Source organism: Tachysurus fulvidraco, chromosome 3 (genome assembly GCF_022655615.1).
Source record: "Tachysurus fulvidraco isolate hzauxx_2018 chromosome 3, HZAU_PFXX_2.0, whole genome shotgun sequence".
Classification (NCBI taxonomy): Eukaryota; Metazoa; Chordata; class Actinopteri; order Siluriformes; family Bagridae; genus Tachysurus; species Tachysurus fulvidraco.
The window spans coordinates 28,765,735-28,782,385 of NC_062520.1; the positions used below are offsets into that span (position 1 = coordinate 28,765,735).

The window sequence follows — 16,651 nt, forward strand, 5'->3', positions numbered from 1 at the left end:
TAATAATAACAACAACAACAATAATAATAATCATCATCATAATGAAGGATGAAGTTTGAATTAATATTATTATTATGGTACTATGGTATGGTATGGTAATATTATCTGGCAACATCCGTTGTGCCCCGCCTACTGTTTCGTATTGGTTACGCCCACCAGCCTGCTTTGGCACGTTGCTGTGTATCTGTTTGTGTGATGGAGCTCAGGGTTTAATGTTAAAAAATGGTTTTGTTGTGTTACTGCTGACCCCCCCCCCCCCATTAATTACCTAGTAATAAATCCTAGTTTGACGCTAATATACTTTATGGTTAATAATAAAAGGCTGTAAATAAATCAGATTTCTCAAAGAGCGCCCTCTGCTGGTCACTACTGACATTAAACTCATTATATATATATATATATATATATATATATATATATATATATATATATATATATATATATATATATATATATATATATATATATATAAAAACTAAACACCAAGGAGAGGACACAATTAACTTACAAACTTATGTTAAATAAATAAACAATGCTACAATGCCTTTAAAAAACAGCTTTATTAGGGAATGTTTGCATGTAACATTCCACTGATTTAGTAATTTGCACATTATGTAAATGCATATAATACAGCATCAGAAAAATTATTCAATTACAATATCCATTTAATCCATATTAAACCTAAATAAATATGTGCTTTTGATACAGATTCATTCACAAAGGATGACGGAGGTCCAGCAATTAGATTCCTAAAATAATCTTTTTTATCTGTTATTAATTTGTGATCAGTTTTCTTGTTACTTGTCAATCTCTTGTCAGACTCTTTCTGATGAGTAGACTAAGGTCTTTTGGAGTGCAGGGAGAGCTACTGAAGACCTTTTTGACTCTGTGGTGGCCTCAGTCATATCCTATGGTGTGGTCTGCTGGTGCAGCAGCATCTCTACTGCAGAAAGGAAGAGACTGGACAAGCTGGTCAGGAAGGCCAGCTCAGTCATGGGGATTCTTCTGGACACTGTACAGGAGGTGGGAGAAAGGAGGATGGTAGCAAAACTATCATCATTGCTGGAGAATGACTGTCACCCCTGTATGAAACGGGTTCATCTCTGAGCAGCTCCTTCAGTGACAGACTGTTACATTCTAAGTGTCTGAAGGAGCGATACAGATGGTCTTTTCTTATGCTATTAGACTTTACAATCAAAGCTGCTCTCAGTGACCCTGTCACCATAATACATACTGTTATTACAGTTTAACTGCAATAATAACAATTACAAAGTATGTTAAACAACACGTGCAATAACAGAAATTTTTAAAAACATGCAATACCTGTGTGCAATATATCTGTTAGTGTAACTACTTACTTGCGGTCTCTTTTTTCTTCTCTGTATTTATACATTGTGTTGTGTATATACTGTATATTATATTTTGTCTCTATTCTTCTTATATATTTGCATTTATTTCTCTTTGCTGCTGTAACAGAGAAATTTCCCCATTGTGGGACAAATAAAGGTATATCTTATCTATTTGTGTTTATTAATGAGGGAAAGTCTTTTTCAAAAGTTACAGTAAATGTCAAATGTTAACTGTAAAAAATGCATTTTTCTATATGAATAGATTCATATTTATATACTTACATTCAGTTTTTTTTATTGTTTCAATAACAAATGATAACAGATAACAAAATGCAATGACATTATTCAAATCTTAAAATAGTAACAAAACATAAAGGAAAAGAGGAAGAAAAATAAATACAAATATGGGGTATGGAGCAATGCAACTGATTTAGAAAAGAGGAAATAACAGCCTTGTAAATGTCCATAGTTTTGACAGCTTTTCATCTTGTAAGTAAGTTTCAAAATAGGTTTTCATTTCCAGCTTAAAGTGGAAAATGTTTGGTTTCTTTTCAGACCACTTACATTTATGGATATGAATCTTTCCAAATGAAATAAAAAGATTTTAAATAGAAATATTTTAAATATTTTACCATTTCACTTTCCTCATAAAAAAAATTAAAAATCTTTTTTCTGTATATTAAATTTTGTCCCACAAAATATACAATAATAATACACAATAATCATTTTTAATTTTTTGTAGAAATTGGTTTCATGAATAAATTAGGTGTATAATTTAAAAAAGTACTTCACTAATTTTATTGTTAATGCAATACTCATTATTGTTAGTCCAAACCAATTTCTATTTAATATTCTAAAAAAGATTGTCCCAGTATTGTTTGCTTTGCAATACTTCAGGGCGGTGAAGTAACTCCCTAAAAAAATTATTATTACATTTATTGTCTTTAATATCAATACCATTCAAAAGGAAATTCAGTTTGTGTTTAGCTTTCTTCCGCCTAAGACTTGTGACGTCACAGTACACGTGGCGCTCAGGACCAATCAGCGGTCTGCATTTGCGCGCGCCCTTTCCCCTCACCGACTGTCAACGTCGCGAAGCACGAGTATCGGCGCATGGTGGAGGGCGGAGGCGTGGCTTGATGTCCCTTCGACCAATCGTTTGCGTCATGCAAATCGGGTTTGAAATGTTCCGCGGGAAATCTAAGTTTCGCGCGAGCGCCTTCCGCGCTTCATCCGTGTCCCCCCTCATTCATTGTCAGCTTCCTGGAGCCATTTTTTTTCTCTCTCCAGCGAGCGGCGCAGCGTCAGTGGAGCTCGGCGGTAACTTTTTAAATCCGAGCCATCTGCGCATTTATGACACTAATATCACCTGAAACGTGGCCGCATCGATAGTTAAGAGTCTAATCTTTCATGCAAGGTCAATATTTATGGTGTAAAAGCAGCGCGTTGGTGTTAAAAACGCGGTTTAAAGTGAGATCGGAGAGCAAAAGAGAGACAGAAGCGAGACGCGCACACACACAAGAGCCGCGTCGGAGACGATGAGAAGAGCGATCTCATCCTCGGCCCCGGACAGTGTGATCATCACCGGGGTTGGTGGCTCTTCGCTGGACGAGAACGCGGTCCTGACGGCCCTGGGCTCCAACACACACACAACCACCTACATCCACATCATCACCCCGCCGCCGTGCCTCACACACACTCCCGCCGTGTGTGTGTCCGAGTCTCCGGCTGCGAGCCTCTACAGCACACCGACAGGGAGCGGACAGAGACCTGCGCTCGGACGGCCTCCGGTAAACAACCGCACACGGGGCAGATAAACAGCCCCACAGCAGGGCTAAAGCTAACCGACTAGCTATCCTCACAAGTCCCAGTCTGGACCTGCACCACAACTCACACTGTACAATTAACAATAGTTCATTTCTTTCATTAATTCCTGTCATTTATCTAAACTAAATACTTCATATAAATATAAATATATATTTTTCTTTAAATAGTTCTTACCATTTTTTTTTCAGTAGCTATGGAAACGGACCCGGGTCTAAACAGGAAGTACTCAGTGCAAAGAAATGAGAAATAAACGAGACAAAGTGACGTAGGAAGCCTGCTGTGTTTTCTTCTAACTTTTTTTTAAACGACGTCACTAAAAACAAACGCACAAGTCGTTCCCGAGGCGAGGTGCATAGCAGCTCGATACAGAACAAAATATCGTATCGCGGTTATTTAACACGAACAGTAGTTTAGCTTAGCACATCTTCTCAAAGTTGACATGTTTTTGTAGTGATAAATGTAGAAACATTGATAAACAGGAAGGTTTTTGGGGGTGAACATGAGGTAGCAAAGCGTTAAAAAAATCTTTATTAGCTTCCATAAGTTTGTTGCATGTTTACGGAGACCACAAACAAATCAATTACCCATGTTATTTATGTGTGTGTGTGTGTATGTGTGTGTGTGTATACATATATACACACACAGACATACTTTTTTTTTTTTGCTTTGATGCCAGAATTTCATCTTTCTTGTTTATTTGTAGTTAGTAGGATTTTTATTCAGTAGCCATGTCCAAACAGGAAGTAGTTTTAGTGATGCAAGAAGCAGAGGTTTGTGTAAATTTCAATGATGCAAATAATAGTTTTGTTTTTGCGTTTAACAAGATTGAGGCAAAGAGTGACGTAGGAAGACGTCAGAGTCATCTATCTTTTCAGCTAAAGTCTAAATTCTAAATGAGCGAAAGATTGAATAGACAAGAAGTCTAGATGTTTCCATAACTCTCCAAAATGTAATCATTTTCTTTCTATTATTTCTTCACTTTCAGCAGCCTCGTCAATCTAAGCTATGGTTAAGCAGGCTTGTTTGGGATGTAAATGAAAATGTTTCATTTTTTATGATTGGAAAATGAAATTTGTGAAGCACGGTCAGCTTTTATTTAGTGTAACTAAACAGTAAAACTTGGCATGGTGGTGATTTTAATAGACATCGTCAGGTTGCCATTTTTACAGATATCTGTACAACGCTAAAGCTAATCATAATAGTTTACAATCCAAGTGACATCTGAACAGGAATTAGCCTTTGCATACACAACTCGGTAAATTTGGATCCGCATAATGGAGAACTAACGGTCGTAAATGTCACGACTTGAATGATTAGCCAATTTAATTGATGTAGTTTACTATGTGCCTGGTGTTGGAGTTTAGACGACAGGAATTACAACTTTTCCATCAGCACACGGTCGTGTTTCAGGCTTTTGCCGTAAATAAAGATTAAGATACGATTTAAAGATTGTCTTGAGCGTAGAAGATTTTGAAGGTTTTTGAGAACTAATTGGGGATTCTGGAGTGGGGGTGAGATTTTCTGTACCAGCCATGTGGAGATTTTCTTAATATTTGCAAAAGATTTGTCTGGAACACTGAATATGCAAACAAGGTTAAACTGAATCTGAGACTGAAAAATTCGACTTCTCCCAGCGACACAGCTGTGTTTTTTTTTGTTTTTTGTTTTTTTTGGTCTGCTCAGCTGATTTGTGACAGCAACATGTCTGATTGTCTTGTGAACTCAATCCACAGGCGAAGAGGCGCCTGGCTCTCGACGACTCAGACCATCTGTACACAGCCGAAGTAGCCAAAACTCCCAAGACCCAAAATGGAGGACCGCTGGCTGTACTAAAGGGCAATAAAAGTAAGAACCAGCCTTATTCTGACTGGATTAGTACTGAGTGGGCATGTGGTAGCCTAGTGGTTAAGGTGTTGGGTTACCAATCGTAAAGGTTGTGAGTTCGATTCCAGGTCCACCAAGCTGCCACAGTTGGGCCCCTGAGCAAGGCTCTTAACCCTCAGTTGTACAAAAATGAGATAATGTAAGTCGCTCTGGATAAGGGCATCTGTCAAATGCTGTAAATGTAAATGAGTGGCATGAGAAAAATTATTGTTATACCTGATTATTGTCTTCATTGGAATTATGTTTTTGTAATGAAATTTGATCCCTGAAATTTTAAAATCAGGAATGCTACTGTGACCACCCCAAATATGATCATTTAATTAAAACAACACAGTTCTGCTGCTTGTAGGACTACACCTGGTAGTTTTTGTCCTCTTATTGTAGCAGGGAATCAGCAGTAAATTTCAGATTGCTGGTATGGTCGATTGGAAGATTATTTTCCCAGAACAGCCAGTCCTGAATTGCTGAGTGTCATTAAACTAAATCGTTGTGCATTTATTACAAGATTTAACCTATACATACATAGTTACTATCCAAACTCAACAGGTATCTGATATTTATTTATTTTTTTTTGGTTGGTGTTGATATAAATGTTTGGTTTTGAAAGTTGCGCTAATTTTCTTCGTCATTCTGCATAGCGCCAAAATCTCCATCGGAGAAGACTCGCTACGACACGTCTCTGGGTCTCCTGACTAAGAAGTTTGTGCAGTTGTTGGGCCAGTCGTCGGACGGCGTGGTGGATCTGAACCAGGCGGCCGAGGCGCTCAACGTCCAGAAACGGCGTCTCTACGACATCACCAACGTGCTGGAGGGCGTGCACCTCATTAAGAAGAAATCGAAAAACAACATCCAGTGGATGTAGGTAGAACAAACCAAAGGGACACATTCATATTCAAGTAACATCTCGAACAGATGTCATCGTTTTGTGAACTGTAGTAATGTAGTGAACTGAAGCAATTCAAAAAGAATTTAATTGTTTTTTTCTCATTTAGTCCCAGACCTAACTTTTACAGACTTTAATTACATTTCTGGTAATAAGCTATTTGAGGTGTGTGTGTGTGTATGTATGTGTATATGTGTGTGTGTATATATATATATATATATATATATATATATATATATATATATATATATATGATATATATATATATATAAAAGACATGCTTTGCACCCAGTGCTCACAGACAGGTATTACCACACTTCCTGTCTTGTCAGCAGGAAGTGAATATACATCGGCACAAGTAATTTCTTGCTGAGATAATTATTGAACACTGCAATGACTTTGATAGCTTTGTCGGTGTTGGTGTCTGATAACTAGGGCTAGGAAACATTCCTGGTAGTGAGAATTAAAGGCAATACATATCAATAATAAATTCATCTATTTTTATGATCTGGCTTGTTCAGATGATGGTCTTGGTCAATACCTCGGTAGCATCACTGAAAATTGTTAGCATATGCACCAGTGAACATAAACATTATGACCCCCCGTCTAATAAGCAGATGGTACTCCACATGCTACCAAAGTAGCTCCAGCACGCTTATGCATGGTCTCTGCAAGGTTCCACCAAGACATTAGCACCAGATCCTGATCCTCAAAGCATTCTGGAACATTTACAGTGTAGCAGGGTGCACTGTCCTAATAAAAGAGACCAGTGCTATTAAGCGCTGTTTCTGTTCATCCACTGGCTGGTATGTAGGTGGCATGTGTCAAATGGATATTCTTAAGAATGACTGGACTCAGTGTTATCACTTCTCCAGGTTATTGTTGCACATGTATCTGACCATACTCATTAAAATGCCTTCACCAGGAATGGTAATGGTATACGCAGCATGATGCACTGCCCCATGTTCACACATTCTTCCTGAAACCCTTGTTTAACATTTCCATGACTGTTATAGTATCTTTAGTATTGATCCTGACCAGCTGAACCAATATGAAGACTTATTTTATCATAGAAACGTAACATAATGTTTCTAAGCCGTTCTAGAAAAGGATATAAATGGCCAAATGCCATAAATGTTGATTATAAATGAAAATGTCTAATCTATTCAAGATATTGAGTTTTACCATTGTGGCTACGCTGGTAATAAATCTGACCTTTTAACATGCTAATGGTGCCTCCATTCCTGTGTGGTTTGTTAGGGGCTGTAACCTTTCAGAGGTTGGTGGAGTTCTGACCCATAAACAGACTTTGAGCAGCGAAGTGGCTCAGCTTGTGCAGGAGGAACGTAGACTTGATGATTTGATCCAAAGATGCATGCACGAAGTCAAGCAGATGACGGAGTCGTCTCAAAGTCAGAAATATCCTTTCTCTAGCCTGGTTCTTTTTGATGCTCACTTTCTTTGTGACTTTGCTTCTCAACATGCTGCTCATCATGTCAATAGTCTTGGAAAGAGTGGAATAAGGGTTGACCTTATAAGGGAAAGCTTGAGTCAAGGCTTGTGGTTAAAGGTAAAAACCTGAGTCGTGTTGGTGTAGCCTATACCTCTGCAGGTCACTAATTCACTAATCCACTTGTGAATTAGTGACCATTAGTGAAATAGTGCCCATTAAGTATTTCATTGTGGTTCTTTAACCTCCCCTACGCTTGCTTATGTGACGTATCAAGACCTCCGACAGAACACTAGTCTGAAGGATCAGACAGTCATCGTTGTCCGTGCTCCGTCCGAGACCAAGTTAGAGGTGCCCGATCCACAAGAGGTCAGTCAAAATAAATTTGGGGTCTTTTACCATCTTTCTTGCTGTCAATCTTAGTAGGTGCTTTCAAATGGATCTTTTTTCATTGTTGTGCAAATGCAGTTTGTCTTTTTTTTTTTTAATAGCTGTTAATCACATTCACTCTACAGGGCTTGCAAGTTCACCTCACAAGTACAAAAGGTCCTATAGATGTCTTCTTGTGCCCTGATGAAAATACCCCTGACAGTCCAGTGAAGAATGAAAGTTCGAGTTTGACTGCAAACTCCTCTCCTTTTATGAAAGTGTTAGATGGTGGGTTTGTTTTTTAGATGTTTTTTCTGTTTAAATAGGAGCCCCTCTATACTGTGTGGGGTTTTCTTGTTTTGAATTAAGTTTTATTTTTTTACCTGTAGATGGTGACTCCGGTCATTCAGGCCCAGCAGTGACGGTCACCAGCCTCTCACCCATTACATCCACTTACACCAGCCTGCTGCAACAAACTGAGGACCAGAACCCGTACTCGGATCCGCCCTTCATCAGCCTGGGCTCGCCACCGATCAGTGACGACTACCTCATGAGCCTAGGAGAAGGCGAGGGTATTTCTGACCTCTTTGACGACCTTGATCGCCTTCCCAATCTGGATGATCTTCTGTGCAACTGAAGGGGAAACTTGGACTCCTGATTGGATTGACTCTGTCAGGTAACCACTAACAGGAGGGTGCAAACTTATAGGAGTCCTTGATTCAGGAGTCTGGGAAGCTTTTTATCTTCCTGTGCATCCTGAATGAAGTGATGCTTGGAAACTACCCACTTACAGCCTGAAGGTTCCTATGAGACTGTGATAAAGGAGCCTCCGGTGTTACGCGAGTGAGTTTTTCATCAAGTCATGTAAGTTGTTTGAAAATTTGCCTGTAAGTGGCTCCTGTCCTGTGCAAATCGCATTACATCTAAGATTCGCATTGATGACCTCCACTTTAGCCATGTAATTAATTCAGTGTGGAGCTCCGCCATCTTCCTAGTGGAAGCTGGTCATTTATTGCTGCCTCAGAGACTCTTTCTTGAATTAAAAGGAACATCAAGGACGAAATGTAGAGGAATGGTCACTGTTCCTGCAGTGATAACTGCAGCTTTCATGTGCCCATGAATTGGAGATTTGAGGGATTCCAGTTTGTTTGACACCCTCACATGCAACCTATATAGATGCCACTTCAAACCAAGTCCTTCCAACTTGCAGATGCCTTGATCTTTTTTTTTTTCTTTTTTCCCCATCAACCTCCTCAACAAATTGCTTTGGATTGTTTCTGGATGGTTCTTTCCTATACTCATTTCTCATACTGCGTACGGCCGTGTGCAGATTGAAGAAATTATTACTGTTGACTTGTGCTTTTCACCCCACCTTAAGGTGATCATGAACTCTTGCTAAAGACCCAGATGAATGGGTCCAGTGGAAAGAAAATCAAGCTCTGTGTAGAATTACACAGCAATGCTCACATCATGTGCTGCTGTTTTTATTCCCATAGTTAATGGGAGCCAAGCAGAGATGGGATTCATAAGCTGCTCTTCATTGCATTCAGTGCTGCTGCTGCTGATTTCTTCCACACTGTGTGAGAAATTACTTCATCGTTCGCATCGATGCTTTGAGACTGTATTGAAGTATAGATTTTTTTTTTTTTTAAGCCTGGAGCCAAAGGTCTCTAGAGACCAAAGGGCAAATACAAACCATGTTTTATTTCATGGAATATTGAACAGGATCTCCAGCTGTATTGAGAGGAACCTGCCTGTACCAGTGATGGGTTTTATTTCAGTTTTGAAAGTGCACTTTAGAACTCGCTGGCTTGGATGTATGTTTACCAAGCTGTCATCCTATCAGAAATCACTTTTAGCCATTTTTATGGAATAAAATTTTCCGCTTTTGGGAATTCCTTTTTTAAGGAACAGACTGAAGCTCAAGTTATCCAATGAGAATATCAGCGTTTCAAATTAAATGCATGTTTTTACACAAAGGCCTGGTGCCCTTGATGTAGATGTCATTTGTTATGTACATGTGGTACTATACATTTACATTTTTACAACGTGCTTCACATTTAGACCCCCATACCACTGATCGTCAGCCGAGACACATTTCTTTATCTTTGGTTTTAGCGCTATACCCAATTTCAATGTTTTTACTTTTTCTCATACAAAGGTTTGCTTGTCCTAGAAAGATAAAACGTCTAGAAGAACCAAGAAGCCAAGTCCATCAAAATGCAAACTCTCCAAATACCTGAGTCAAACATCCAGATATGCAAAGAAAACGATTTTGATGTGAATGCAATTAAGGAAATCTGGAAAATGGTCTTTCAAAAAAAACAAACAAAAACAAAACAAAAAAAAAATACCGCTGTGTTGTGGTAGTAGTGCTAACATGGAGACTGAGTGTTTGAACACAAGTTTATATGAACAAAGAATTAATTTGATTTGTTCAGGAACTGGGTTAATGACCATGTTCTTTATACTGTATTTTGTGAAACAGGACAGAAATAAGTGCGTGGAAAGTTCTCACCTGTAGAGAGTGTGTGTGTGTGGACTGAAACTTTGTTTTATGGGGAAATTTTTTGTAATTTTTTTTTGGTGTATGATGGAGTCGTATCTGTAAGTAAGTGCTTGGTGAAACCTCCAGCTTCTAGTTACACAGTATATATGTTGATATTGTAAATCAATCATGTGGCTCTAGATTTTGCTAGAATAATCCTCCAGATATCTAACTGCATACCTAAATATAATAAAAGAATATTTCGTTTACATCTACATTGCCCAATCAGTCCATGGGAAATGATGTTCTGTTATTTGGTCAAATTCTGGTTGGTTTTCCCCAAGCACTAGGTAAGTAATACTACCTACGCTCAAGCCTATTATTTTTTTCCTGGTTCCACAATCTCTAGGTTCTGTTTCTGAAACTAACTTTTAAAACCCTTCATTATTATAACCGTTTGTTTAAAAAAAAAAAAAAGCCGCCACAAATTATTTTCAGAAACAGAAAACATGTTTAGTTTAGGGTTCGGTATGGTTACTGAAAGTCGTTGCTGTAGTTAGTGCCTTCACCAGCTATGCAGAGATCCAGTTAACAAACCTTTAACTGCAATTCTTCTACACTGTTAGTGAGGGAGAAATAAATCAGTACAATAAAATTTGTGGAATAATAAATCCCCATGTCATGTTAGTGGCTAACAAAAAAAATATATCCAGGTCTTGGTGCAAAAGAACTTGTAGATTTGCAGTCACGTGTGGACTGAAATCGTAAAAAATACTGTACAAGATTAACATTTTTGCTGGAAATGACTCCAAGGAATTCCCCTGGGTGTAAGTGGGTGTGGGGTTAATAAAGAGTCCACTCCATACCTTCATCCATATTCAGAGCTCTGTGGAGTTTTAGGGTAAAAGATGAAGTTGTTACTGTGACCGAGTAACACAATGAAACAGGGTTAAGTTGAAGAGGCTTCCGTTCTGGAGTCAGGACTCTGTTTCCTCAGCTTTATTACACCATGGCTACACTTTAGGAGGATCTTGTTCCCTTGCCTTAAGACTTAAACGTATATTATTTTTATTAAGAAGAAACGTCACCACTGGGGCTCTGGAATTACCTGCTTTATCTGTGACAAAGCACATTCACCTGCTTTCTTCTGTCTGCCCACTTTTTATGGCTAAATGACATCCCCACAGTGGCCACTAGTGAATATCATTGGTCTATGCAACCCCCAGTACACACACACACACACACACACACGTTCCATCTTGAAGCCAAGGACATATGATGCTGCTGTAGAGTTCGAGCAGCTTTCTCTCCCGGATGATTTGATCACTCTTGTGTTTTGAGCCTGGAGTCTGGTTTTCACCTCTTTAACCTGGTTTTGAACACCAGCAGCTGTTAACGTGAGGTTCTCCGCTCCATTCGGGAACGGCCGAGCTCTTTCTCAAACCGTCACACTCATTAACCATAGGTGTGTTCGGTGTAGTGTGAATTCCTGAAAGGATTGAAGTTTCAAAAATAAATCAGGAGACTCTGATGACCTTTAGGAAAATCCTCAGGATTTTAGATTAGAGATAATGTTCCCCATAAACATCATAAGATTGACCTGTGTTCATGTCTGTGTGTTTCTTATATTCCTCTTTCACGTGTCACTATTGTGATTGATTCATGAAGCTTTTCTTTTAAAAATAAATCATTGCGTTTGATTTCTTCACGAGAATCAGACTTTCATGCTGCTTGACTAATTTTCTCTTAGACGGTACTTAGATGAGTGTGTGATGGTTTTTAAGCGTAAATTGAGGTAGACGTTTTTTGTTTTTTTTCCCAAATAAATGTCTACATTCATAAAAGCGGTGGTCACCAAATGCATTTAAAGGAAATCTGTCGGAGAGCCAAGGCATCGTTCTCCCCAGCTCCTCTTTTTTCTTCCCCCTCAAATGAAACTTCTGAAATAAAAAATAATGAAAGAGAATAATAAAAGTATGAAATCCACTCTTGATGAACCTTTTTAGATATTTATTTTAGCTACATTAATCACCTAATATTTAATGGATCATCACTCACTCCTGTTTCTCCATAACTGTCTTTTTTTTTTTTTTTTTTTTTTTAAATTGACCATTTTTCTTTATGAAAACAAATGTGTGAAAATGTTTTTTTTTTTTTTGAAGCATGAAAGTGTATGTGTAAAATTGTTTTCAATTACAGCATGTTTTGATAAGTTTTCAACACGTCATTATCAGCTTTGAGGGAAAAAAATGTAGATTGATGTCTTAAATAGAGCCTCTTTTTTTGTTGTTTTTTTGGGGTGGGGAGTTATTGAGTGTATTCTACTCTGTTCTGTTCACCGGATTATGAATAAAAGCAATGAGACAGTTCTTGTTAACCTTGTCGTGTTCTTTAAATGTATAAGAATGACCCTCAGAGCAGAAATCACTGATGTGACGATGCAGTATTCCCCACTACAGCAGTGGCCTGTCCTGACTGGTCCCACTGGCTCACGTGACCTGAACTGAACTGCTGATGAGTATGAAGTCAAGTCAAGTCGCTTTTATTGTCATTTCAAAAATGAGACAACGTTTCTCCAGGATCAAGGTGCTACATAAAACAAAGACAGGGCTAAGGACATGTAAGTAGTCCTAGCCACATAAAGTGCAACTGTGCAACCTGGTGCAAACAGTGCAGGACAAAAGACAGTGCAGACACAAAGTTACAAGACAATACAAAAAGTATAAAAAATACAGTACACAAAGGACAAACAGTAACAGAAACAGCGCCAACCGACCAGTGTGTATACTGTATGTGAATACTGAATGTTCAAATAATATTTCGTGCAGTAACATTAGAATGATGTATAGAATTGTGCAAAAAACAGCAAATGACTGAAATATTGTATAGTATGTGCGAATTGGCTGAGATATTGTACAATATGTGCAAAAACGGCTGAAATGTTGGACAGTTTGTGCAAAAACAGCAGAAAAGTGTGCAAAACAGCATGTAAACATGTGAAGCATGTGAAGGAGTCGTGTGATTGATTTTAGACTCCTAAAGCTTCATCAGATAAGATCAGGACCACCTACATGGTCCTCACAGCACCTGATGGTCCAGAGAACAGATGTGATGCACCCCTTAACACTTCTGGAGCTATACATTTGCTTGAATACACTTTGTGAACACCGAAGTTACTCGTTACAACAACGCAAAGGACCTTGAACATGTAAGTTGCTCTTCTGATGACAAAGAGGGAGGAAATGACTGCGTTCCACACCTTGCATCATATCTAGTGACCAGAGGAGGTTCTATTTCCCTCTTTTTGGATTCAGAAAATGACTGGATCAGAACCTGCTCATCTGACTTGGCCCAACTCTACTCCAAACAACGACATAACCATTTGGTGTCACATATAGTAGTCAAGTAGCCAAAGTAGTCAAATTTCCTGTGTGTTCATTCAATCAAGCATTATAAAATCTGTAGAACACAATCATGGAGAGCTTTCTGACCTTCCTAAAATAAATAAAACCCATGAACCTGAAGATAACAGAAAACAGGACTGACCTCATGCATCATCAGTATATAGGATGAGATCAAACTGACAGAACTGTAACTTCGAGCAGGTTAAAGAGCCTTTAAAGGAACACGAGGAAACAGGTGACCGTCATAACTTGGAATATTATGTGGTTGAAGCTTACAATGCAAATGAATCAATAAAATATTACTTCTGGGTAATGTTTACCATTAAAGCCACATGCTGTCAAATCTGTGAGGTAATGCATCACTACTGTGAAAAGCAGATTAAAGAGCTAATAATTATAATTCTACAAATGGGAGCTGCACTGATTTCCCGTAAATCACATGGTGCCCTGAGTCTGGATGTCTTTATAAGAGCCGGCAGCACCCTGCCCATTTCAGTTTATTCTGAGGGCTGGACAAGAAGAGACCAGTACAGTCAAAGGTACAGCGACAATATTGCTTTTCTTTCAAAAAGTTTTGTATTGTTTTGTAAAATGATATTTTTATAGTCTTGTTCTTATAATACGGTTTTATGTTCATCCTTTGAGAGAAGATCCTGTGTAGTGGAGGACAGCATCTAGAGTTCCACCAGTGAAGGCTCGTTAGCTCCTGTGTTGGTGTCTCTAAAGAAAATAATCAGCGATGTCCACAGGTTTCTGAAACTTGTATCTGAAACTTGGGATCTTGTATGGTGACTGTAATAATCATACAATTTCTACATCATACGAATGGCCATGGGGTTTCTAGGGGTATCTTCTAAATGAAGATTAAAACTCACTAGCATTTATTGATGCATTCTAAATTTCTTTATTGATTGCATTCTGTTCCAGTGGCAGGATCTTGCGCTCTCGTTACTGTGACCTGGGTTCTATTCCCTTGCCATTAGGGCTTTATCTCTTAGTGTTGGTCCCAAGTGCAGATAAAATGGGAGGGTTGTGTCAGGAAGGGCATCCGGAGTAAAAAAAAATAATTTAATGTTTACATTCTCATTCTTATTAGTACTTTTTATTTTTGGAAAATTGGATAAATAAAATGAACTTCAATTGTGTGGAATATTAGTTAACTGGTGTAATGTAAAGTGACCGGTGCAAGAAGAATCCCAAAGTGATGTGTAATATATGGTGCAAAAAGGTCTGTCTGAGGTAGTAATGTCATGAGAGTAGTGAGTCTGTAGAGACCTGGTTCTTCTTGTTCTGTCGGTTTCCTGACTGCAACAGAGTCCATTTTTGGGATGGCTGAGGTCCTTCACGATCTTCATGGCTTTGGTCCAGCACCGCTTGCTGTAGATAGACTCCAGGTCAGGGAGCTCAGTGCAGATGGTACGTTTGGCTGACCACACCACCCTCGGAAGAGCTTGTCTGTCCTACTTAATGCTGTTCCCAATCCAGGCTGCGATGCTTCACGTCATTGGTGCTGTCAGTGGTGCAAGTGTAGAAGGTCCTTAAACAGTACATACACTCGAACTTGACCGCACATCACATTGTTTACTTTACTGATACTGCTTTTAATCGTAATGCAAAGACCGGTCATCGGGACATAAGCTGTCATGTACAATAAAAGCACCTGTGCAGAGACAGGAAATATCATTTAACACAAAAAGCCGCCTAGACGGTGGACTTGTGCTCAGGATTTTTTTTTTCTTTTTGAGCGGCGTGTGGACGAATTCTTTCTATGTACTATTTTATTCCTTGATAACAGACCGCTGCTAACTACAACACACCGTTGCCATGAAAAACAGAGTGTTGCCATGGACACACAGGATTCTAACCGTGGAGACGGAGTGTACTATTTTCTTTGGCGGAAGCAATACAATTGTTCAGCAGTTTCGTGTTGCAGTATGGGGTCAGAATTGTTTCATTATTCTGAATAAATACACTATGATCCACAAATAAATATAAAGAGTTTCACAAATATTTTTACAAATTTCACAAAAAGAAATGAAATTCACAAATAAATAAAATGGGATTTGCAAATAAAAAAAATATTTATAAATTGTATTTATTTGCGAATTGCTTCCTGCTCATTTGTGAATCGCGTTCTGTGCATTTGTGAATCACTGCACGCATTTGTGGATTGCGTTCTGTGCATTTGTGAATCACTGCACGCATTTGTGGATTGCGTTCTGTGCATTTGTGAATCACTGCACGCATTTGTGGATTGCGTTCTGTGCATTTGTGGATTTGAAACATTTCTAACGCCACGAAGTGCACAAGAATCCACAAATAGGTGACTCCGCCCACCGTTTACTCCAGCCAATCGGACAACGGTCTCGTGGCGCTGACCAATCGTGGCACGGTCTACCTCAAACCAATCACGTTCTGATTTACTCACATTATCACAGTGTAATTGTACTGCAAAATACGATTAAAAGAAATAAAATAAAAAACATTTGTCGCAGATTTGAGCCCAATCTGGTAACCCTGTATGGATTGTAGCCAGCACTAAGGGTTAGTTCAATTCTGCTTTCTTTGGAAACCATTTCAGCATCATCAATGGGTCCAGTGGTAGTGTGAAGAGCGAGTAAATCAGAACGTGATTGGCTGGAGTAGACGGTGGGCGGAGTCACCTATTTGTGGATTCTTGTGCACTTCTTGGCATTAGAAATGTTTCAAATCCACAAATGCACAGAACGCAATTCACAAATGCGTGCAGTGATTCACAAATGCACAGAACGCAATTCACAAATGAGCAGGAAGCAATTTGCAAATAAATACAATTTATAAATATTTTTTTTATTTGCAAATCCCATTTTATTTATTTGTGAATTTCATTTCTTTTTGTGAAATTTGTAAAAATATTTGTGAAACTCTTTATATTTATTTGTGGATCATAGTGTATTTATTCAGAATAATGAAACAATTCTGACCCCATATTGCAGCCACAGGCGTATGAGACCTGTA

The 16,651-nt window shown here is 38.6% G+C and overlaps 1 protein-coding gene and 1 long non-coding RNA gene across 2 annotated transcripts; one reads left to right on the top strand and one right to left on the bottom strand.

Annotated features, from left to right (window-relative positions):
* Positions 1-541: 541 nt before the first annotated feature.
* LOC125140852 lies at positions 542-5,705 on the bottom strand. Its single transcript, XR_007140134.1, has 2 exons — positions 3,351-5,705; positions 542-1,012 (listed from the first exon to the last, which is right to left on the bottom strand). It is a non-coding gene; the product is annotated as an uncharacterized LOC125140852 (long non-coding RNA).
* On the top strand, positions 2,626-12,627 carry LOC113647885 (transcription factor E2F3). Its single transcript, XM_027154875.2, has 7 exons — positions 2,626-3,139; positions 4,910-5,021; positions 5,699-5,918; positions 7,204-7,362; positions 7,648-7,762; positions 7,909-8,050; positions 8,152-12,627. Exons 1-7 carry the CDS (start codon positions 2,888-2,890, stop codon positions 8,397-8,399), a joined length of 1,248 nt encoding a protein of 415 aa, XP_027010676.1. The 5' UTR covers positions 2,626-2,887; the 3' UTR covers positions 8,400-12,627.
* The last annotated feature ends 4,024 nt before the right edge of the window (positions 12,628-16,651 follow it).

Excerpts from the sequence above, each read along its gene's own strand:
- LOC113647885 (XM_027154875.2), top strand. The coding sequence starts at position 2,888 with ATGAGAAGAGCGATCTCATCCTCGGCCCCGGACAGTGTGATCATCACC. Across the intron at positions 3,140-4,909 it reads CTGCGCTCGGACGGCCTCCG|GCGAAGAGGCGCCTGGCTCT; the intron begins GTAAACAACCGC and ends CTCAATCCACAG. Across the intron at positions 8,051-8,151 it reads TTTTATGAAAGTGTTAGATG|ATGGTGACTCCGGTCATTCA; the intron begins GTGGGTTTGTTT and ends TTTTACCTGTAG.